This window comes from Vulpes vulpes, chromosome 5, assembly GCF_048418805.1.
Source record: "Vulpes vulpes isolate BD-2025 chromosome 5, VulVul3, whole genome shotgun sequence".
In the NCBI taxonomy this organism is placed as follows: Eukaryota; Metazoa; Chordata; class Mammalia; order Carnivora; family Canidae; genus Vulpes; species Vulpes vulpes.
The window spans coordinates 77,816,228-77,840,293 of record NC_132784.1 but is presented as its reverse complement, the minus strand read 5'-3'; the positions used below and the strand labels follow the sequence as shown (position 1 = coordinate 77,840,293).

The window sequence follows — 24,066 nt, the reverse complement described above, 5'->3', positions numbered from 1 at the left end:
TTCTTTACCCTGGGTGCTGTGCTAGAGATCTGGAAAATTCTCTCCGGTTCTGGCCATCCACTGTTCTAACCTCATTTCTTTCTCATCAAAAAGAAGTGTGGGCTTGGAATAGCATGAGTCCCTGGCTCCAGGGGGCATCCAGAAGGCTGGGTGTGGAGGGCTGCAGACTGCATGCGATACGCAAGAACCTCTCCCCCAAACTCAGCTTTTAATGGGGGAAATGGCCTCACAGGCCAAGGAAGCAGTCAGCTCCCTTGCTCTGGGCTGGAATGATAACAACACAGCTGGTTCAGCTGCCTTTCTCACGCTGATCACAAGCTCCAATGGGCAATTATATATGTCTTTGATTAATAAGAAATGGAGCAATGAATGAATACTTAATCAACACAGTCTGTTCTTTCAGAACCTGGGCTGGGGGTGAGGCAGGGAGTTATCAAAGGGAGCCTTGTGGGTGAAAAGGCAGGGGCACCCCACCAGGGCGGGGTGTGTGTGTGTGTGGGGGGGGGTCGGTTCTGGAAAGCTGTTGAGTCCTGCCCGGGGCTCTCCGATTCTGTGCTGGGGGTTTGCTGGCAGCCCTGGGATCCTGAGATCAGGACGGAGGTTGGCGCTGGCGGGCACAGGTGCACCCCGGGGCCTGCCAAGCGGGCGAGGTGAGGCACCTGCGGGAGGACGCGCGGGCGTGGGCAGGTGGCCGCGTCTCCCCGCGCGCTGGGCCTTCGGGCTCTTCTCCGTGGGTCTCCCCCTGCGAGCCACGGTTTTGAAGCGAGTTTGGTTGGGGAGGGGGGAGGAGGAGGAGAGGCGAAGGGGCCGGGAGAGCGGGCGCGGCTGGGGTGGCGGGGAGATAACGGGACGATCCCAGCGCCGGCCCGGGGCGCGCGCCAGGCGGGGAGGCGGGGAGAGAGGAAGCGCGGGCGGCGGGGGGGCGGGGGGCGGAGGCGGGCGGGCCTCCCCCGACGCCGCCCCGGGTCGGGCCCTTCCGGACGCGCGGGGCGAGGGCGGGGCTGGGAGGGGCGCGGAGGCGCGAATCCCCGAGGCGCGCGGGAGGCCGGCGGCGAGGAGGCCTGCGGGTAGGGCGCTGGGGCGGGGGCGCAGGGGGGCGCGGGGGGCGCGGGGGGGGCGCTGGGGCGGGGGCGCAGGGGGGCGCGGGGCCCCTCCGGCAGCGGGTGACACGCGGGAGGTCACGGAGGGCCCTGTTGGACTTGGATATTCTGGGCTGCAGACTGGCCTGTGACTACCCAGCCCATGTGACCTCGGGCAAGTTGACAACACCCTCTCTGGACCTTTATATTCCTTGTGGGGTAAACTGGACAAAACGAGACAGCTAACTTCGCCAGGTTGTTTTGACACCGTGAGGACCAGCCCCCCCCCCCCCCCCCCCCCCATTCAGCGCTGTTTCTATTTTTGTGGTCAGTCTCTAGGACTGGGCTCAGTTTGTGTGTCCCCCACATGCTGCCCGTTGTGGGGTGGGGAGGCTTTGTGCAGCTGTTGGAACAGCTGGCCCCTTTCTGCACCTCCCAGGACTCTTTGTCCACCTTTACCTTTCCCACAAGCTCCCTGGACCAAGCGGCCTCTGCTTTGATTTTACAGGATCCAGAGAACTGCCCACGGCTGCTTTTTGCCCAGGCCAGAGAAAAGCCAGAGCCAGAGCCTCCTTGAACAGAAGGGCTTGCCAGAGGAATTTTCCAAGTGCCCAAAGGCCAGCGCTTGAAGCTCCTGTGGTCAGCCGGGGAGGCCCCCAGTGAGATTTGGGGATCGGCTCCACCTCGGGCCATGCCAGGCCAGGGTCTGCCCCTTCGAGTGGCCACCCTGCTGACAGGGCTACTGGAATGCCTTGGCTTTTCCGGAATCCTCTTCGGCTGGGCATCACTGGTGTTTGTCTTCAAAACAGAGCATTACTTTGAGGAGCTATGCAAACCGGAGGACCCGCTGATGGGCAATGTCACGGGGCCGGCTGGTAAGAGGCTTCTCTAGGGAAGCAGAGTCTGGTTCCCAGGCAGTAGGAAGGGGTGGGAGGGCTCCACCCTGCTGCTAGCCTCTCTGCCTGCGGTGGGAGGAAAGGAGTGTCAGCCTCTCCTCACTGACTCCCCAGCCTTGGTCTCCGAGGTGCCTGGGGAGGGAAGTACCAGCCCCTGAGGGGTCAATGGGGGCTGTCACATTACGACTCCCTGAGATCTCCCTTTCTCTCCTCCAGACTGCAAAGCCCAGGATGAGAGGTTCTCACTCATCTTCACCCTGGGGTCCTTCATGAACAACTTCATGACGTTCCCTGCTGGCTTCATCTTTGACAGATTCAAGACCACCGTGGCCCGTCTCCTAGCCATGTAAGTCTTCCAAAGGCTCCACCTGGGTAGAGATAGGCAAGAGGAATTCCCCTGGCAGTGGCGGTGCATTGAGGGAGGGGCAGCTGTCAGAAGCAGCCCAGATGTGGACTCTGTCTAGATCCACCCTCTTCTCTGCACTCTCGCTCCCCTTTCCTTTTCCTCTGTTCCATATGGATGCGTATTCAAACTGAGCTGGAGCCCACAGGCCTACTTCCCGTGAGGGCTGGCTGGATGCTTGGGTTGAAATAGTGGAAGTGAAAATTGTCACTCTGCTTTCATACCAGGGATCCTACCAGGCCTTACATCAGGCTTAATTGTCATGCCCTCCCTCCATGTCATTTCCCAGAGACAGACTAAGGTCTCCTGGGTATCCCTGATGGTGGGCTTTCCCCACCCCCTGACTAGAGCAGAGATGGTGGGGACTTCACCGAGGGTCAAGGAACTCATCTCATTCATAAAGGGTACCGCTGCAGCTGGCAGCTTCCGCAATAAGCAGAGACCTGCCAAGGCCTTAATAGGACCCAGAGCAGGTGCCTCCTGGCAGATGTATGGGAAATGAGTCCTCAGAGGGAGGGCTGGCTGATAAAGCAAGTTCCTGCTCTCGAAGCCATTGGGTGTTTATGAGTTTCAGTCTCTCTTGGTCTTTGAACTCCCTGTCCCCTCTTCTTCTCACCCCTTCTTTTGTCTCCTTCCTCCTCTCCAGCCTTAGTATGTTAAGAAAAACGTGGTCTTTACTGGGTTTCTCTTTAACTTTCACATAGAACACCTCACTTCTGACACATCTGGTTACCCAATATGTGGGTGTTTCCCCTGCACCAAGTAGTTCCATGACATCTGCTGGGTGTCTTACAATTTAACTCCATTCTGGCACCATCTCCCTGGAGAGAGTGAGTCAGATCCTGCAGGTTAAGGGCTGGGTCCTACAAGGCTGCCCCCCACTTCAGATGCAGATTGCGAGTTGGTAGGTCCCCAGGTGACCCACAACTTCTGTCTGACTTGGCTATAGATCAGAGGTTCCCATGAGCTCGTCCCTCTTGGACTGGGTTATTGGTAGAACAGCTCACGTAACTCAGGGAAACACTTGTGTTTACCGGTTTATTAGAGGATATGATGAAGGATAGAGATGAAAGCATATAGATTTGGAAGCTCTCTGAGCCCCATCCTATGGGGATTTTATGGAGGCTTCTTCATGTAAGCTCTATCAATTATTAACCATTTCCAGCCCTTCTCCCCTCTCTAGGGGAGTGGGAAAAGTCCCAAACTTCCAGTTATGACTTGGTCTTTCTGGTGACCAATCCCCATCAGGGAGCCACCTGGGAACCTACTAGAATCACCCCACTGGAACAAAAAATGCACCCAGTGCTCTTACCATGGAGTTTACAAGGGTTTTAGGAGCCCTGTATCAGGGACCCAGGATAAAGACCAAATATGTATTTTTTAGTATGAAGATTTTTAAAAAAATTATTTACAAGAGACAGACAGAGAGAGAGAGAGAGAGAGAGAGAGAGAGGCAGAGACATAGGCAGAGGGAGAAACAGGTTCCTTACAGGGGGCCGGATGTGGGACTCAATCCTGGACTCTGGGATCAGGACCTGAGCCCAAGCAGACGCCCAACCACTGGGCCACCCAGGCGTCCTGTATTTTTTAGTATAAACCACAATATCACATCGCAGCCTCTGGTCTTTGAACATGGATTCCTTCCCTAGAAGAAGCAGTTAAAGGTCAAATGTACCGGTGCCTTAACAGAAACACATTGAGTCATTAATAACTATCCAGTCCATCAACATACCATCTGAAAGTGTCTCCCAGGGCCATTTATGCTTAGAGGCTTCTGTTCAACCTTGTCAGGTTCCAAAAGCAGGAGTGATCTCAGCGATATATATCCCTGTACCCTTCAGACATCTGGTATAATCGAGCAAAGAGACAATATCTTCTCTTTTGCTGAGCCTTTCGAAGTGCTCATGTGATACTGAATTTCCCTCATTATAGAATGCGCTTATTCATTCACTTATTCTCGAATTTTCTTTCTCTCCGTCCATACTGTAACTCTTCCACCTTTGGAGGGGACTTTAGGTTCGGGCACTGTGCTGGTCTGGAATACACGTCCAGCAGGTTCCCCTTCAATCCACTCCCTTTCAGGTGGGACAAGCCCTAGCAGAGCTAGCAGCTGTCTTTCCCACCAGGCAAGATAGCTGCATTCCTTGCTTGTCCCAATTTTGGCAGATAGAGGGAAGGTGCATCCTGCCCCACCAGGCACTTAGGAACCTTAACATAATGGTTCAAAACATAGTTAGTTTCTTGCTTATGAATCACCCCTGCTTCCAGCCCTTATAGTGGCTGTTGTGGTCCTGTGACCCCTGCACAAAGTCCCCTAACCACAGTTCTAAGAGGGGAAACATTCCTCACTCAGACACAAGGTTAATCCCCCATAATACAGTCAGATAAAAGAGAGGCAACCACTTCACATAAAGCCTATTTGAATGTACTAGTTCTCCCATTTGAGTGGACCCCTCAAATGTCACAGTGATTTCCATAGGCTGTGCCTCGTATGGCCAGGTTTCTATCGCCCTCCTTTGTGATCCAATGGCCAGACCACTGTGGCCATTGGCCACTGTGTGGGGTCCGTGAGAACCCGAATGTAGGGGCCTTTTCCATGGTAGATTTCTTTCCGCTCTCCAAGGACGGCGGCATTCAGTCCATTCAGCCCACTGAGCTGATCTGTTTTTAACTTTTTGGATCAGCGTGGTGGCCTTCCAAACAGGGTGGTGGTGTGCTCGCTTCGGCAGCACATATACAAACAGGGTGGTGGTGTCCACTCGCCTTGGAGGATGGCCAAGGAGCTCTGTATTGGCCAATCGAGGATTCCTTATAGGGACGCTGTCCAACTGACAGTAGAATTCCAGAGTCAGTCCTAGGGGACGAAAGCCTCCCCATTCATGGTGTCTCCTCCTTGCAACCCTCACTCCTCCCTGCAACATGATCCTGTCTAACCATTGCTATTTTTAGCATGGAATTCTTCTGGGGATTGCCATCGCCGTTAGAGCATTTCTCCGATATCATCCTAGACATTGTGAGTCTTTCATGTTTGAAGATCATTTTATGTACTTCAGTTATCTGTGTGGATTCAATTAATGTCCAATAGCAAGATAGTAAATGCCCCGGAAATGGGAATGGTCTTGTCCAGGCTACCTGCAGTTGCTGGGAGGTGACTGCAGACTTTTGCCATAAGGCCCAGTTTGGGCTCCCCAGAGGGTTACTGTGCCGAGAGTTCGTCCCTTACCAGCATTCTGGCTTCTTTTCCACTCTGCCTGGGCTCACTGGTCTCCCTGGTCTCACTGGCTCCCATTTCACAAGTCCAGTTGACACGCAGGGCAGATTTACCCGCCTCCTGTCCCACAGTGCTAGCTGGGAGGTGTCCATCCCCATATAGAGTTGTGCAGCCAAGAGGCAGCCCCCTCCCACAGCCTCTTCAATTGTACCAGTTCTCCTATAAACGTTTCCCTTTCTTCCAGTAACCCTGACCTTCCTTTTTTTTTTTTTTTTTTTTTACGATTTTATTTATTAGAGAGAGAGAGTAAGGGGCAGGGGGATGGGCAGAGGGAGAGGGACGAGCAGACTCCCCACTGAGCAGGGAGCCAGAGGACATGGGGCTTGATCCTGGGACCCTGAGATCATGATCTGAGCTGAAGGCAGAGGCCTAACTGGCTGAGCCCCCTGGGCGCCCCCACCCTGACCCTCGTACCAGCAGCCTCTTCAGGAGTGGGCAGCAAGGGGTTTCTACCGTTAGGTAGGGGAAGTGTTCTGGACCAGACGGGGTGTCTAGTTTCGTGAAACATCAGGGGAAGGAGACAACTTCTTTCTGGGGAGCTTGTCTCAACCTTCCGGCTTCCAAAAACCAGGAAGATTCATACTTCCTGAAGCCAGCGTCTGGGCTATTCCAGGGAGTTTGGTCCCCTGGTCAAGGAGCCCTGGAAACTTCGCCACCCCCTGCCCGTTTTGCCCACTCTGGTGCAGAAAGCTCTGGGCCAAGGTGAGGGGTAGTGTCAAGGGAGCCCAGCCTCCTGGCAGCCTCAAAGCTGATGAATCTGCCCAACCGCTGGCCCCAGCCATTGCTGGTTGGGTTTCTCATTGTGATCTCTCTGTCTTCTGGCTTTTAATTTTCTTTTTCTTTTTTTTTTTTTTAATTTTATTTATTTATGATAGGCACACAGTGAGAGAGAGAAGCAGAGACACAGGCAGAGGGAGAAGCAGGCTCCATGCACCGGAAGCCCGACGTGGGATTCGATCCCGGGTCTCCAGGATCGCGCCCTGGGCCAAAGGCAGGCGCCAAACCGCTGCGCCACCCAGGGATCCCTCTTTTTTCTTTTTTTTGAAATGGGGACAAACAGACTGGGTTTGGTTGCTAGCACTTTAATGCTGTGGGCGGGCAGGCGTCCCCTTGGCCCACCCAGCCTTCGGCAGTGCTGTATTTATTAACACTTTTTTTTTATTTTTTTTAAATTTTTATTTATTTATGATAGTCACACAGAGAGAGAGAGAGGCAGAGACACAGGCAGAGGGAGAAGCAGGCTCCATGCGCTGGGAGCCCGATGTGGGATTCGATCCCGGGTCTCCAGGATCGCGCCCTGGGCCAAAGGCAGGCGCCAAACCGCTGCGCCACCCAGGGATCCCAACACTTTTTTTTTTTTTAAATAAACCCGATAGCTGTCCATTTCATTTATCCCACATCTCTATAACCTGGAGATTTCCACCCAGTGGAGGTGAACCCTCCACTCTCCTCTGTTTCCTCTCTCTTCCACTCCCATCAATAGTTACTTTATTCACCTTGTTCTTTAATAACCGTTGAAAAGTTTCTACCCTCCTGAGACCAGTCTCTTGCCTGTCCCCATTCTTTTGTTAATTAACATAATATAATTATTAGCATCTCTAAGACCCAGGAGGGGAAACTGAGCCGGCAAATTCAGTAAGCCTTCCCAAACTGTTTTTTTCCCTTTTGCGGCAGTGGGTTTTAATGGGGTGCCTGCATGTAAGGGCCCCCCTTCGCCACAGCATCTCCTGTGACCTGGGCGCAGGTCGCCGTCAAGCCATGCGCACAGGGCTGGCGTGGAAAGCGTCTAGGCTGCTCCATCTGGGATGTTCCCTTTGGAGGGGGACATGGACCTTACAGTGGCTGCAGTCCAGGCCAAGCGTAACCTCCTGTGTGTGTGTGGATCACGCGCGGCCATGTGTGACTGTTGCATAGTGAGCTCCAGGTCCTGCATCAACCCAGATGAGCTTGACACTCTGCAGCGTTCAGAACCCGAGACACAGCCCACAAAGTGGCCACTGTCCCCCTTTGTTGCAGGAAGGGTTCTCTGGGAAGCTGAGGATATCCATTCACAAAACCAAAATGTAGCAACACCTCACCATCCCCCCCCCCCGCCCACCCCGGGTTCAGTTTCGTCCTCCTCCCACACTGACTACCTCCTTGGGGACCAGAAGTCTTAGAGACACTCTCTGTTGCTCCTGCCTATTTTCCCCTTGGGGGTGACTTCGAGGGTAATGGCCAAAGCCCAGACTAACCCAGGTCTGACCTTGGTCTAGCATGCATGTCTGACCTGGCGCTCTCTTTTAATTTTGTTTTAGCTATTATGGATCGCGGTGACCTTGAGCTTGTATCTTTTGGCATTTGCTTATTAGTTTGCACTTCTGTGGATCCCCTGGACCTGCTTCCCGGGAGGTGGATCCATTTCTGATTTCCAAACTGGTGACTTTTCCCTCTAGTCGATGGTGGCCATGCACCTGCTGCCCCACCCGATGGGTCACCACATGGCCACCCAGGAGCCAGGGGCTCTTCATCCCCTTTCTTTTCTCGAAGCACATGCCTCTTTGAGCCTGAGCCATTCTAGCAAATCCCACTTTACTGACCCCAACAATATTGGGAAATCCTACATATCTCCTCTCGCAGTTCTCCTTGACTTTCTTTTAAAAATTTTTTTATTCCTTTTTTAAAAAAAGGTTTTTAATTTATTTATTCATGAGAGATAGAGAGAGACAGAGACAGAGACACAGGCAGAAGGAGAAGCAGGCTCCATGCAGGGAGCCCAACATGGGACTCGATCCCAGGTCTCCAGGATCAGGCCCTGGGTTGAAGGCGGCGCTAAACCGCTGAGCCACCTGGGCTGCCCTCTCCTTGACTTTCAACAGAAGACTCTACTTCTGATATATCCACTCACCACATGTGCGTGGAGTCTCCCCACCCCACACGGTTCTGTGACACCAGCTGGGTGTCCTACAGTGCAACTCAGTTCTGATGCCTTCTACCAGGAGAGAGCCTTAGATCCTACAGGTTGAGGGCTGGGTCCCATGAGACGGCCCCCACTTCAGATGCCAGTCACAGGTGGTAGGTCCTCAGGTTACCCACAACTTTGGTCTGGCTTGGCTACAAACCTGAAGTTCCCATGACTTCCTTTCCCTTGGATTGGATTATTTTCTAGAACAACTCACAGAACTCAAGGAAACATTTGCTTGTGTTTACCAGTCTGTTAAAGGATATGATAAAGGATACAGATAAATAGCCAGATGAGGAGATATGTAGAGTGAAGTCTGGGAAGGTTCAGTGCATAGGACTAAACCTTTTGTCCTGGTGGCGTCTGGGGTATATCATCCTCCTGGCATGTGGTTGTATACACCAGCCTGGAAGCTGTCCTCAGGTAGGCTTGTTATTAACCATTTCCAGCCTCTTTCCCTTTTGCAAAAGTGGGGGTGGGTGGGCTGGAAATTCCAAGTTTCTAATTGTGGCTAGGTCTTTCTGGTGATGGGCCTAATCAGGAGCCATCCAGGAGCCCAGAGTCACCTGATCAGAACAAAGATGCTCTTAGTGCTCTTATCACTGAAGACTTTACAGGGATTTCAGGAGCCTTCTGTCAGGCACTGGGGACAAGGGGCAAACAGATATTTCCTATTATAAATCAGAATATCACACTTGGGCACTGCTTCTATTACCCCATGCCTTGTGAGATTCCCAAACTGTTAAGAGGTCCCCATAACCTTGGGATTGCAGTCCTGACATCATAGCACCCTGGGATTTCTACATCTGTCCAATCATTTCCTTTTCTAGAAAAGGCTGCTGAGGCCCAGAGAAGGGCAGTGCCTTACCCGAGGCCACACAGCGAGGAGGAATTAGAACTCAAAGCTTTGCTTTGTAGACCAGGCACTAATCCTTTTCTCCAAGGAATTGGCTGTTGGGACCCCAAGTGGGAGCGCCTTGGCTCTATCTGCTCTGCCCTTTTGACAACATTTTCCATCTCTCGTTGTATGTTTCAGATTTCTGTACACCACCGCCACACTCACCATAGCCTTCACCTCTGCAGGTGAGTGCTGTCAGGTGGGTGGGAGGGACACAAGGCAGGGGCACCTGGTAGTGAGGCAGGTGCAGAGGTGATGGGCAGGACACCCTGACCCCCACCATTGTTCAGAGATCCCCCAGGCTTTGAGCTTGAGAGAATCTTTGGGGGAGTTGTTGCTAGTCGGTGAAACCAGTGTAGTTACTGAGAAATGCAAAAAATGACAGTGAAGGGGTTGCTTCAGAGAGAATTTATTCGAAAGCTTACATCCTTCCTTTTGTATGTGTTAATGTGTTCTCTTTTTAAAAAAAATTTTTTATGTGTTCTCTTTTTAAACTTTTTTTTTTTTAAATCTTTATTTATTTATGATAGTCACAGAGAGAGAGAGAGAGGCAGAGACACAGGCAGAGGGAGAAGCAGGCTCCATGCACCGGGAGCCCGATGTGGGATTCGATCCCGGGTCTCCAGGATCGCGCCCTGGGCCAAAGGCAGGCGCCAAACCGCTGCGCCACCCAGGGATCCCCTGTGTTCTCTTTTTAAAAGCAGAATGAGAGTATGAAGGATGGTTGTTTTTGAAAGTATCCTCAATTAGTGGGGCAAAAGTCGACAGTCCTATTGCAGTCAAAAGTTTTTGTTTCAAATATTACTGGTTCATGAACGTGGAAATCTCTCAAAGTCTGGGAATTTCAGCCCGGTTCATTCTCCTCCTTCCATTGTGTAGAGAAGACAGGCGGGAGAGAGATGCCTTGCCAAGACCCACAGTGGGGAGCGTTCTTTCCTGGTGTCTTGGTTCCGCTGGCCAAGCATGGTGCCTGGCACAGAGGAGGTGCTCTGAGTTTAATGGACCAGGGAAACACAATCCATGGCTGTTTCTTGCTCGGATCTCACAGCACCCCATGAGATAGGAAGAGCAAGGACTGTTATTCCCATTTAACAGACCAGGTGACCGAGTCACAGACTCAGAATCCAGCTCAAAGTCCTGCAGTGAATTAGAGGCTGCGCTTGGGGCCGGAGCCAGGCTTCCCTCCCAAACAGTGTCAAGCGTGAACGGAGGGGCTGCTTGTGGTTTAGTGAGGAGAGGCAGCAGTGGCTTCACTTTGAGTCTTGCCTCTCCCTGTGGACATGCAGGCCTGCTGCGGACCGAGGAGCGCCTATGGGGGGGAGGAAGGTGGTTCAGGAGACTTCTGTAGGGTCCCCCTGCAGGGACATTTGGCGTAGCCCTGACTACTCTCTTAAGGTCCTCAAAGGATGCTAGAAGGCTGGCGAGAACTGGGGCCAGATAGAAGTGCAGGATTGTTGGAATTTGGGAGCCGGTGGGAGCCAGAGTGTGGGGCTCCGTGTTTGGGTTCCACTAGGACTCCACCCCTCCTCTGTCTCTGATTGTCCCAGACTCGGCTCTGCTGCTCTTCCTGGCCATGCCCATGCTCACTGTCGGAGGCATCCTGTTTCTCATCACTAATCTGCAGGTAGGAGCCCACCCTGACCCCAGGCCCCAGGCCGGAGGTAGGGGCGGGTGGAGGGAGAGAGAAGCACTGCTCTGCATCGGCTACCTCCAGGGGGGGCTGGCTCGAGCCAGGGCCGCAGCTCCTCGGATGAGGTGGGTCTGAGTACAACGAGGGCCTGGCCCGTGCCCCGTGGACAGGAAGTACCGTCTCAGGAAGAAGTGAGTGACTCCTATGTTCTCCAGGTTGGGAACCTCTTTGGCAAACACCGCTCGACCATCATCACCCTCTACAACGGGGCGTTTGACTCCTCCTCGGCGGTCTTCCTTGTCATCAAGGTAAGAAACACCAGCGAGCAGCATTTATCACCCGCTTCTGTGTGGCAGGCACTTGTCTTGTGAACTTCGCCTGATTTCTTTCCTTTAGCCCTCCTGCAGCTTGTAAACATGACACTTGAACTTGAGCCCAGGCCTGTCTGGCTCTGGAGCCTCACCTGGTAGTGATGAAGCTCTTTACATCTACGTAGGATTTTTGGGGAGAGGTTGTGATGCCCTCAGGCCAGTGTTGGGCGGAGGCTGGGAGCCCTGTGGGGTGGAGTGTTTTTGCCTGTGAGCTTCTGGTCTGGACAGGAAGGTGAGAGGTGGCCAGTGGGAGCAACAGAAGCAGACACAGAGGCCTATCCAGCTCTCCTCAAGGCTGATGTGGGGGGTGAGGGGGAGAAGCTGTCCCAGTGCTATTAGTGGCCACCTGACAGCCATTCCACCTGGAGGTGGAATTGCTCATCATTCCATCTGGAGGTGCTCAGCCCAGAGGATGAATCTTGAATGATCTAAGCCAACTGGGGCAATCCCTGCCCCCTTTGTTAGTGATGGGTAAAGGTGGTCATATTATCCAGTCCTTGTTAATGAGATGAAAGGTGTGTATCCTAGAAGAGTGCAGGGAACATTTTCCCCTCCCTGATAGAAGGTGAGAAGAGCAGAAAGAAAGCCTTTCTCCTTGGTCCCCCTTCCCATTTTTTTCTTTTTGAATGTTGTGGTGGGAAGATGTGATAGTTGGAGTCATGGTAGCCATGCTGTGATTATGAGGCCACCAGCTGCAGGACACTAAGGATGACTGTGGAAGGAATGAAGAGAGTGTGGGTCCTTGACACCCGAAGGTGCCCAACTTGGGACTTCCCTCCAGGCTTTGTTAGGTCAGAGGAGGCTGGCACAGCCCATGAGCTATGGGGGTGGGGAGAAGAGGATCTCTGGGAGTCACTACCAGACCTGAGACTAGCTAGCTTAGTCCCATAAACACCTTGGCTTAAAGGGCCATCCCGAGACTGAGCCCCAGGGGTGCTTACTAAGCCTCTCTACCACTGATACCAGAGCCCCTTTCCTGGTTCCCTCTCCTTCCCCTGGATATGCCTCCCTTTCTCTCTTGTCTCCTTAGTGTTGGAAAGAGTGACAGTGTCAGAGCAGGATCTTAGTTCTTAGTTTATTCCGACCTTTCTGCTGCTGACCCTGACCTTGAGCAGTTGGTTGCATGTCTCTGGACCTCACTTTGATCCTCTGTAAAAAGGAGGAGGTAGGCTAGATCAATGGTTTTCAAACTGGGTGTCAAGGAACCTTGAAGGGTTCTCTGGGGGTATTATGTTGGTCCCCAAAGAGAATGAGAGGGAAGATGACTGGGTCGCTCCCTGCTGATGTGTTTCATAGGCTGAATTTCTGTGTGAAGTTTTGTTTGAGAAGAAGGCCTTGGCTGCTGTTAAAAAAATAATAAGATGAAAAAGCAGTGGGCTGGCAGGTCTTGGAGAAGCCACATGAGGAGAGTCTATAAGGCTGGGGGGATGGGTGACACAATGCTCCCCCCCCCCCGCACCCCCCTGCCCATTGCTGACTGAGCTGTGGGGTGAGGGTGAGCGTGTGTGTCAGGAATCCTTGATCAGCGTTCAGGATGGAGGGCGGGAGCCTGTTACAGGCTGGGGGTTCCAGTCCCTGCTTCTTTTTTTTTTTTTTTTAAATAATTTTTATTGGTGTTCAATTTACCAACATACAGAATAACACCCAGTGCTCCTCCCGTCAAGTGTCCCCCTCAGTGCCCATCACCCATTCACCCCCACCCCCCGCCCTCCTCCCCTTCCACCACCCCTAGTTCGTTTCCCAGAGTTAGGAGTCTTTATGTTCTGTCTCCCTTCCTGATATTTCCTACCCATTTCTTCTCCCTTCCTTTATATTCCCTTTCACTATTATTATATTCCCCAAATGAATGAGAACATATACTGTTTGTCCTTCTCTGACTGACTTACTTCACTCAGCATAATACCCTCCAGTTCCATCCACATTGAAGCAAATGGTGGGTATGTGTCGTTTCTAATGGCTGAGGAATATTCCATTGTATACATAAACCACATCTTCTTTATCCATTCATCTTTCGATGGACACCGAGGCTCCTTCCACAGTTTGGCTATTGTCCAGGCCCTGCTTCTTACACAGACTTTTCTGTTGGGTAAAATACAGAGAACATAAAATTTACCATCTGAACTACTTTTAAGGGTACAGTTTAGTGGATTAAGGTCCTTCACATTGTTGTGCAACCATGACCACTATCCATCTCCAGGAGTGTTTACAACCTCCAAAACAGAAACTCAGTGCCCATTAAACAGTGACTTCCTGTCCCCCCACCCCAGCCCCCCGCAAGCACGGTTCTGTTTTCTGTTTCTATGACTTGGACTGCTCGGCGGAAGCGTGCAGTGTTGATCCCTTCGTGCCTGGCTGATGTCCTCAAATTTATCCCTGTCATAACCTGTGCAGGACCCCCCTCCTCTCTCAGGAATGGCATCCCGTTGCCCCAGTTTGTTTCCCCATTTATCTGCAAATGGACCTTTGGTTTGCTTCTACCTTTTGGATGTTGGGAATCATGTTGCCACAAACAGGGCTGTTGTGCTGAGGTTTTTGTTTTTGTTTTTGTTTTTCCCTCCTCCTCCCACAGCTACTTTATGAACAGGGTGTCAGCCTCCGGGCTTCTTTCATCTTCATTTCGGTCTGCAGTGCCTGGCATGTTGGGCGCACTTTCCTCCTGATGCCCCGAGGCCACATCCCCTATCCGTTGCCCCCCAACTACAGTTATGGGTAAGGACTGGGATCTGGTGACCGTGAACCAGAGCCCTCCACCTGACCTGTGGTGGGAAGCCAGGGGTGGGACATATGCGGTGCTAGCAGAGCAGAGGAAACCCATCACAGGGCGGGAGGACCAGGCTGTGGGTGTATCGGCTAGCTGATGCTGCGTAACAAACAACTCCAAAAGTCAGTGGTCAGAAACATGAACCATTTATTGTTTTTCATGAGTCTGTGGGTAGCTGGCTGGTTCTGCTGATCAGAGATGGATTTGGAGGGTGTGGCCAGGGCTCTCCTGCCTCTGGTCGTCTGCTGAGCTGGTGTGGGCTGGCTACGGCAGGGGCTGGCTGGTGAGGATGGCATCCCTCACATGGGGTGTGTCTGGCAGTCACTCAGGGTGACAAAGATATCTGGGTCACAGGGCTCTTGTCCTCCAGTAGGCTAGCACCGGGGCTCTAAGAAACGGTGCAGATGTGCACAGAGTTTCTCAGAATTGGCCCAGTTCTGCTGCGTTGTCTTGGCGGAAACAGCTCACAAGCTAGCCCAGATGCAGGGGTGGGAGGACCGGTCAGAGCTGCAGGATCCCATTGCAGAGGTCGGAGAACAGGGGAGGTGAAGCAATGTGACTGGTTTTGCAGTCAGCACCATGGGGGGTGGGGAGGCATTGATGTGTTGCTCGCTTACTGTTTGGCCATGTGCCCTCTGATTTCATTGCGCAATTATCCTCTCAGATGAATATCCTTGTCTCTGTTTTCCAAATGAGAAAAAGAGGCTCAGCAGGGCTCAGTCTGAGCCATGTCTCCATAGCTAGGGGGAGGCAGAGCTAGGATGCGAACCTGGGCCTGGCCAACTCTTCCCACGCTTCTGGTGGTTCCCAAACTTTGCTGCATAAGAGAATCACTGGAGAGCTTTAAAGAATATGGAAGCTAGGTGGGGGGGGGGGGGGTGGAGGCACCTGGGTGTGTCAGATGGTTGGGCGTCTGACTCTTGATTTCGGCTCAGGTCATGAGATGAAGCTCTGTGTCGGGCTCCCTGCTCAGCGAGGAGTCTCCTTCTCCCTCTGCCCCTCCCCCTGCTCGTGTTCTCTCTCTAAAATAAATAAATCTTAATATATATATATATATATATAGAAGCCTGGCTCCTGTGCCCAGACATTCTGATTTCACTGGTCTGGGCTGTGGCCTGGGCATGAGGGCTGTTGAAAGGTGTCTCCAGGTGAACTCTGGGAGCCCCTGTGCTGTCCCCTGTGGACTGCATCTCCGCCTCAGCTCACAGTGCTCGGCTTGGGCTGGGGGCTTCTGTGTCCATAGCCTGTGCTCCGGGAAGGACACCATGGCGAGAGAGAACAGCACAGCCGAGTCCGAGAAGCTGGAGATGGGGTCCAAGGAGGTGCCACCAGCAAAGGAAGGTGAGCCCCGCTAGCTTCCCCATCCGCCCTTCAGCGTCTGACTTCTCCCCGAACCCCCCCCTAGAGTCCAGGTTCTCTGCCACCGCAGCAGCCCTGGAGATGCAGAGTCAGGCAAAGGCCATCGGAGGACCCACAGGGTCTTCTCGACCCCCTACCCGCCCTTTTCTGGAGGGTCCACAGAGGGTCGGGACTTCTGTATCTTCACTCTCCATCCCTCCTTTTTCTCTCCTTGGCCTGTCATACCCGCTCCCCATGCCCTGCCTCCTTTCCCTCCTCTGTCTGTTCTGGGTCTGTGGTTACACATGTCACAAACCCACTGCTGGCAAGGTCCAAGCAAGAACAGGGTTTTGGGAAGCTCACAAAAATCAAAGGAAACATGCACTTGCCGGGCTCCAGGGAAGAGAAGGACCTGGATGCCTCAGGGGGCCCCAGACTAGACATAACAGCCGGTCTGTGTCCCAGGGAATGTGATCAAACTGGTCAGCCCTGGATGAGGAACAGGACACGTCATTCACGTCCCACCTAGACTCTGAGCAAGGAGTTAGGCTGCGGTTTCTAGAACCGACTCAGGATCCTGGTGTGGACGGCAAGGGACGGGGCATGGAGTAGCTGAGACAGTGAGTGGGCTGCACTAACCCTCCCCTCACCTCCAACGTCCACACTCTCTTCTCCTTGTCCTTCTCTCCACTGTCCTGGTTGAGAAAGTGCTGCTACAAGCAGTGTCACTGAGTCCAAGCTGTGGAAGACAGATGGGGTGTCAGCAGACAGGAGGACCTGGGTCCTTCAGGCTGGTGAGGCCGCGTAACCAAGCTGTAGAGGTGGGACAAGCTGGGTACAGGCAGCTCTGAGAACACACCATATGCGGTCTGGGAGGCAAGAGGAGGTGAGCTCGCTCCATAGAGGACGGTCCTGTGAGCCTTCTACATTCCCCTACTTCTTGGAACTCACGCCCAGATCCTTCCTCCCCATCAGAGACCCCAGGACCAGAGCAGCAGCAGGAGCCCCGCTCTTTCTGGAGCTACGCGCTTTCACAGCGCTTTGCCTGGCATCTGGTGTGGCTGTCCGTGATACAGTTGTGGCACTACCTCTTCATCGGCACCCTCAACTCTCTGCTCACCAACCTGGCCGGGGGTGACAGAGCACTAGGTATGTGGTGGGGCAGCCTACCTTTGCATCCCAGCTGGGCACTCGGAACCATGAGGCCGGGGTTCTGAGCGCAGCAGGGCTTTGTGGTCCGGAGCAAGGTCTGAGCAGAGGTTCAGGGAGGAGAGACAGGCAGGGCAAGGGCGGGCTGGGAGAGTCCTCCCCTGGAAGGCAGTGCTGAAATTTCTTACCACCTAGCCCCCCTTTGCCCTCTGCAGTGAGCACCTACACAAATGCCTTCGCCATCACTCAGTTCTTTGGGGTGCTCTGTGCGCCCTGGAATGGCCTGCTCATGGACCGGCTCAAGCAGAAGTACCAGAAGGAAGCGAAAAGCACAGGTGAGGCCTGGGGCACAGAGGGTTGGGGGACCAGGAGGGGAGGAACCTTCATTCACAGCCAGAGCCACTTTCTCTTTTGTTCTTGATCCTTTCTATGTGCATCCATCCACCCATCCACCCACCCAACCATCCACCCACCTGTCTACCCGTTCATCCACCTGTCCACCCACCCGGTCACCCGTCCACCCATCTACCCATCCATCCATCCATCTATCCACCCATCCATCCACTCACCTGTCCACCGTCCACCCACCTGTCCATCCACCTGTCCACCCATTCACCCATCTACCCACCCACCTAGCCGTCCACCCATTCATCCTTCCACCTATCCACCAATCCATCCACCCATCTATCCACCCATTCATTCATCCATCCACCCACCTGTCCACCCATCCACCCACCCACTCATCGATCCACCTATCCACCCACCCACCCACCCGTCCACTCACCTGTCCATCTACCATCCACCTACCTGTCCACCCACCTGTCCCTGTCCACCTGTCCATCCATCCATCCACCATCCACCCACCCATCCCTTCATCCACCCATCCATCCATCCATCCGTTCATCCACCCACCTGTCTATCTGTCCATCCACTGTCCACCCACCCGTCCACCCGTCTGTCCACATGTCCATCCATCCATCTGTCCATCAATCTGTCCACCCATCCATCCATCCATCCATCCATCCACTAGTCACTGAGTGTCAGTTACGTGCCAGCCATAGTTCCAGACTCCACCATGGACCGGACGGCTAGGTCCTTGCTCTCACACCTTTCTCAGTCTAGAGAACAGAGAAGGGCAAGTCATCAGGCATCACCATCTGCGAAGTCAGCTCACAGGGGGTGATGGAGACACAAAAAAGGGGCATTTCACCTTTTTTGGGTGAGGATGGCCTTGATGTTCTGGAAGGCTTCCTGGAGGAAGTGGCTTCAAAGTGGAGGCCTGAAGGATGAGCAAGAAGTGGGGAGATGAAGAGGAGGGCCCAAGAATATAGTGGGGTCAGGGTGGTGAGGAGCGAGCTAGAGTGAGGAATCTGAGGAATCCCAGACAGGAATTTGGGCTGGGCTGGGGTGCAGAGGAGACAGTGCTGAAGTGGGGAGAGGAGGGAAGGGGCAGAGGCAGCCGTGCCTGTGCCTCGGAGAGTGGACGTGACCCTCGGACCTACCTGGTTGAACAGAGGGGCGCTGAGGTCGCCCCTTCCCCGGCGCTGCTGCTCCTACCCCTACTGGGGTATTTTAAGACAGATTGCAGGCATCAGACAATTTCATCTGTAAATACTTCAGTCTGTGTCTCTCACAAATAAGGCCCTTCTAATTTAAATATCACCATCATATCATTATCACCCCCAAAGCCAGTAATTTCTTTTTTTAAAGAGATTTTATTTATTTATTCATGAGAGACACACAGAGAGAGGCAGAGACACAGGCAGAAGGAGGAGCAGGCTCCCTGTGGGGAGCCCGGTGGGGGACTCCATCCCAGCACCCCAGGATCACGCTCTGAGCCAAAGGCAGAAGCTCAAACACTAAGCCACCTAGGTGTCCTCAAAACCAGTAATTTCCTAATACCATCTAACCTGCCGTTCAGATTTCCCCAGTTGTCTCAGAAACTCCTTTTCACGGTGAGTCTGTTCCCACGAGGATGCACACAGGGTCTACACTGTGGATTTGACTGCGGGCCTTCCTAGATCTTCAATCTCTGCGTCCCTTCGCCTCCCCCCTACCTTTTGTTTTTCTGGTGGTTTATTTGTTGAAGAAACTGGGTCATTTGTTCTGTCAGATTTCTCCCAGATTGGGTTTGACATCCTTTGGTGTCACTTAAAAATGTTTCTGATTGGGTATTTTCCGTAAACAGGCAGATTGGAGGCTTGAGGAGAGGCAGTTGAGTATTTTTTGGCGAGCGCGCCTTAGAGGTGGAGCGGCGGGCGTCCTCTGGCTCTGGGCGGCGGGGCCCCCGGCACCAGCTGTCCCTGTGCTTACGATGTTAGGATTGATTAGTGGGTCCAGACGCTGTCATTCTGATCCACTCGGTACAGAGTTTCCCATCAGCTGCACGGGTAATGATTTTAGTAGCTCTGGGTGATCACTGCTGGGATCCATTATTTCATTAGGGTTGCAAAATGGACATTTGTCTCTTTCTGTCTTTCCTTCTGCTTTTAATTGCTAGAGTTCCTCTAGAAAGAAAAGCTTTCCCTCATTGACTACCTTATGCCCTGAAATAAGTGCTTGGTTTTTTTCTTCCATGTGCCAGTTTCAGAATGACTTGGTGCCTTAGCAACCTCCAGGGGGGATGACTTGTCGTTTCTCTTTTACTTAATTTAATTGATTTACTTTTTCATGTCGTTTCTCTTTATTGTTATTCTTTTTGCTGTTTTAAGATTTATTTATTTTAGAGAGGGAGGCAGCATGGGAGTGTGGGGAGGGGAGGGTGGAGAGAGGGAGGGAGAGAGAGAGAATCTCAAGCAGACTCCATGCTGAGTGTGGAGTCCCTCGGCCTGGATCTCATGACCCCAAGATCATCATGATCTGAGCAGAAACCCAAGAGTTAGACGATTAACAGACTGAACCACCCCGGTGTCCCCTCATGTTGTTTCTCTTTTAAAGTCTCATTATATATATATTTTTGATGGCTTCCAATCCATTTCCATCTTGAATCTTCTATGTGCTCAAATCAATCCATCTTTGGTTATTGGGAACTTTACTGATGGAGAATCGGCGTGCTTTAACACAACACCATCAAGTTTAGAGAATGTCTTATTTGTCTCATTTTCCAGCACAGTGAGATGTTTGGGGCTGTTTCAAGGGGTATATTTCCTGCCCTGGAACAGCTGTTTCTCCAAGTAATCCTGGGTCCCTTTAAGTCAGAAATGGTATTTAAAGACTGCAATCTTGGGACGCCTGGGTGGCTCAGTGGTTGAACGTCTGCCTTTCACTCAAGGCATGATCCCGTGGTCCCAGGATCGAGTCCTGCATCAGGCTCCCTGCATGAAGCCTGCTTCTCCCTCTGCCTGTGTCTCTGTGTCTCTCATGAATAAATAAATAAAATCTTAAAAAAAAAATAAAGACTGCAATCTGGATGCCAGGGTGTCTAATTCTCTTGGGTCATCTCTGCTTTTAGGCCTTGGATATAGGTAAGATTACTGATATTTTATTTTATTAAGATTTTTATGTATTTGAGAGAGAGAGCACAAGCCAGGGGAGTAGCATAGGGAGAGGGAGAAGCAGACCCCAAGGAGCAGGGAGCCTGATGTGGGGCTTCATCCCAAGACCTGGGATCATGACCTGAGCTGAAGGCAGACCTAAGCAACTGAGCCCAAGATGGACTGATTTTTCTTTTTCTTTCTTTATTTTATTTTTTAAATATTTAATTTATTTATTCATGAGAGATACACACACACACACACACACACACACACACACAGAAAGAGAGAGAGAGAGAGAGAGGCAGAGACACAGGCAGAGTGAGAAGCAGGCTCCATGCCGGGAGCCCAACATGGGACTCGATCCCGGGTCTCCAGGATCACGCCCTCAGCTGAAGGCGATGCTAAGCCCGGGCTACCCTGTACTGGTATTTTATTTTATTTTATTTTATTTTTATTTTTTGAATGTACTGGTATTTTAAATCCGAGTTTATTTCCTTGGCTTTATATCTGTGTCTCCTTTCCTCTGAAGATAGTAGTCCCTAACAGTGCTGTATACAGACGCTGTGTGTAGGTATGCTATATGCCGCACAGGATGTACACATGTACACGTACATGTATCTAGTATTTTAAAAATGTGTTTACTGCACGATGTCTGGCTTCCAGTATTGATACTATTAGTAACAATGTTATTGCTGCAGGCGATAGTGAAGGCTGGCTGTCCTTCCCTCCCTTCCTCTTTGGTGTGGCTGCAGATGGATGTTGGTGCAGCCTGGCCTGAGTGGCGGCTGGTGGGGGGCTGTTTGTGGTCTCCTGCCCCCCCCCCCCACCTCCAGCGCTCTGCAGCATACCTGGCTGTGGGCTGGAGGGGCCGGAGCATGTGGCCGGTGGTAGGAGGCCATTGTCACACATTGTCACAACCCAGGCGTGCACTGGTGGAGGCCTGCAGCTGGCTGAGTGGGGAGGGTGGAGAGCGGTGGATGCATTTGAATGGCATTTAGGGGGTGGATGATCCACCGTTTGGCACGGATAGGAGATGAGCGTGTGGGAGGCTGGGATTTGGCTGGGGGGGGTCGGTGGACGGTGGCTCAGCCCCTTCTCTCTGCCCTCCACCGTGCTCGCCTCCACGCAGCCCCTTCCTCCCTTTGGACCAGGGTCCTCGGCCATGACGGTGGCCCTCCGCTCGGCGGTGCCTTCTCTGGCCCTGACGTCCCTGCTATGCCTGGGCTTCGCCCTCTGTGCCTCGGTGCCCGTGCTGCCCCTCCAGTATGTCACGTTCATCCTGCAAGTGATCAGCCGCTCCTTCCTGTATGGGGGCAATGCCGCCTTCCTCACCCTGGCGTAAGTGGGCCTGGGCTGCCTGACCCCACCGGGGACACGCAGGCGCAAAGGGACGTGCACGGGAGGTAAAGAAGTCAGGAGGTGAGGATGGGCCTGCGGTGCTCCAGTGAGGGAGGCAGGGTCCTGGAGCAGGTGTAGACAGTGAGGTAGAGGCAGAGGCTGGCGGGAGGGATAGAACATTCACCAACTTGAGGCTTTGTAGGGGCCCTCCTCTCGGCCTCTCCTATCTCCCTGGTGAACTCCTATTCAGCCTCCAAGGCCCACTTCTGGTTCAGCTGTCCCGGGGAGACCAGAAAGAGTCTTCCTTCTTTTCTTCTTTCCTTCCTTTCTCGGCACTCTGTTCTTGCTTCTGTTTGCTGTGTCCTCATGGTCCAGCACAGCACAGATTGGCTCATTGTCCGTCTTTTCTTTGAGACCTCTCCAGGCCCACCTGTGTCGGGGTCCCCGCACAGTGCCTTCTCTGTGCTTTGTGGCTCGAGCAAAGGTGGAGGGGGAAGGGCTGTGTGGGAGGGTGAAGCCAGGCCTAGGATGGGGGACCTGGGAGCAAGGGGCTGACACAGGCCCACCATGGCCGGGCCCCTCCTGGAGGGAGCTCACTGGAACCCGGTTTGCCTCTCTCCCCAGTTTCCCTTCGGAGCACTTTGGGAAGCTCTTTGGGCTGGTGATGGCCTTATCAGCTATTGTCTCTCTGCTCCAGTTCCCTATCTTCACCTTCATCAAGGGTCCCCTGCAGAATGACCCGCTCTACGTGAGTACTTGGGTGCTGGGGGTGTGGCCCTGGCCTTGGACCAGAGAGGACATCTGGATTGGGGTGGCCTAGTGGGGCCCCAGCAGGGGGCGCCCCAAATCTGGCTGAGATGGTTCCTGCAGGACTATTTCTGCATCTGGGTACATCCTTGGTCTGATTTCTCAAACTGGGGTAAGCAGAGTACCCTGCGTAATGGCCAGGGTACTCGAAACTGCAGGACTAGCATGGCATGGCTTCCAAGAGAGTCCACAGCATTAGAGGTTCAGGGAGAAAATATTTATATATAAATATATATATTTTTGTTGTTAAGGATTTTATTTATTCACGAGAGACAGAGAGAGAGATAGAGACATAGGCAGAGGGAGAAGCAGGTCCTCAATCCCAGGACCCCAGGGTCACACCCTGAGCCAAAGGCAGACACTCAACCACTGAGCCACCCAGGCGCCCCGGGGAGAAAATATTTGTTATGTGTGTGGAAACAAATGGACATATTATGGAGGAGGATGTAAAATTCTCAAAAATTCCAAAGGAGAATCTAAGACTTTAAAGATGTTTCCTGCCTGCAGTAAGTGCTCTCAAGACCTCTGTTTCTTCATCTAGGAAATGGGCACAGTATTCCTCTCCTGCCCTGCTCTGCAGGGCAGAGTGAACAATAACTGAGGTCTTGCCCCCGGGGCACTCTGAGTGTCTGAGGAGAAAGTAGAGGCCACTCCTGGTGGAATTCTGGCTGCCTTGTGGGTGGTGGCTGCGGTTCAGAGTTCTGGACCTCACCTCCCCCCTCCCACCCTCAGGTGAACGTGACGCTGGTGCTTGCCACCGTCTTGACCTTCGTCCATCCCTTTATGGTGTACTGGGAGTGCCGGCGGGAAAGGAGCCCTGGTGCAACTGCCTAGCTCAGAAGCTCTGCTTTCCAGCCGAGAGGACGCTGTCTTTGCTCATCTTTCCCCACCTGTGAGGACCCCACATCTAGGAGCACTTGGCCTGCCTGGGCTTCTTGTATTAATTAGCCATTACTTTTTCTTTTCTTTAAAAAAAAAAAAAAGAACTAGTTAACAGCTAGGTGATACTTGGGTTAGCAAGAAAAGATGCTCAGGTGCCATGCTGATTGCTGTCCTATAGACCCGGAGCAAAGGCCCATGGAGGGTCTTAGTTTCGGAGCAGGAAACACGTGACATTGGTAGACACTTGGTTCAGGGGAGGTGATGTGATGAGGGGGGAAGTATGTCACCTACTTCTTTGGACCTCTTTGGCTGTGATGCCTGTGTGTGCCGAGCCCCTCGTGCCAGGTGAGCTTCCAGGTGAAGAGTGGGGTTGTCATGACCTTGGCTATAACGCCCAGCATTTTGAGGTGGCTCCCTCTATTCAAAGTGGCTCCCTCTATTCTTTACTTTGGGCATCATAGAAAACGTGTCTCTGGGGGATTAATCTTAGAGAAAAATAAAGCCTTTCTGCTGAAGGTGTGGCTCTCTAGGCTTTGGGCTGTGTGTATGAGTGTGCCTGTGCGCGTGCCTGAGTGTGTGCGTGCACACGCCTGAGTGTGTATGTGCGCGTGTGTGCAAGTACGTGTGTGCCTGTGCACGCGCCTAAGTGTGTGTGTGCATGCACACGCACCTGAACATGTGTGTGCATGCTTTGAGTGTGTGTGTGTGTGCATGTGCCTGAGTGTGTACATGCACACGCCTGAGTGTGTCTGTGCACGTAGGTATGTGTGTGCCTGTACACGCATCTGAGTGTGTGTGTGTGTGTGTGTGTGTGCATGCTTGTACA

The 24,066-nt window shown here is 52.7% G+C and overlaps 1 protein-coding gene across 3 annotated transcripts; it reads left to right on the top strand.

Moving 5' to 3' along the window:
• The first annotated feature begins 491 nt into the window (after positions 1 to 491).
• On the top strand, positions 492 to 23,755 carry SLC43A3 (solute carrier family 43 member 3). Of its 3 annotated transcripts, none has more exons than XM_072758975.1 (13): positions 492 to 650; positions 1,588 to 1,954; positions 2,192 to 2,321; positions 9,627 to 9,673; positions 11,036 to 11,112; positions 11,334 to 11,426; positions 14,059 to 14,198; positions 15,494 to 15,591; positions 16,564 to 16,737; positions 16,953 to 17,072; positions 21,365 to 21,551; positions 22,176 to 22,299; positions 23,091 to 23,755. In XM_072758975.1, exons 2-13 carry the CDS (start codon positions 1,771 to 1,773, stop codon positions 23,190 to 23,192), a joined length of 1,476 nt encoding a protein of 491 aa, XP_072615076.1. In that variant the 5' UTR covers positions 492 to 650; positions 1,588 to 1,770; the 3' UTR covers positions 23,193 to 23,755. The 3 variants fall into 3 exon arrangements, with proteins under 3 accessions (XP_072615076.1, XP_072615074.1, XP_072615075.1); XM_072758973.1 differs by lacking the exon at positions 492 to 650 and adding an exon at positions 969 to 1,067; XM_072758974.1 differs by lacking the exon at positions 492 to 650 and adding an exon at positions 1,162 to 1,348.
• Positions 23,756 to 24,066: the final 311 nt, after the last annotated feature.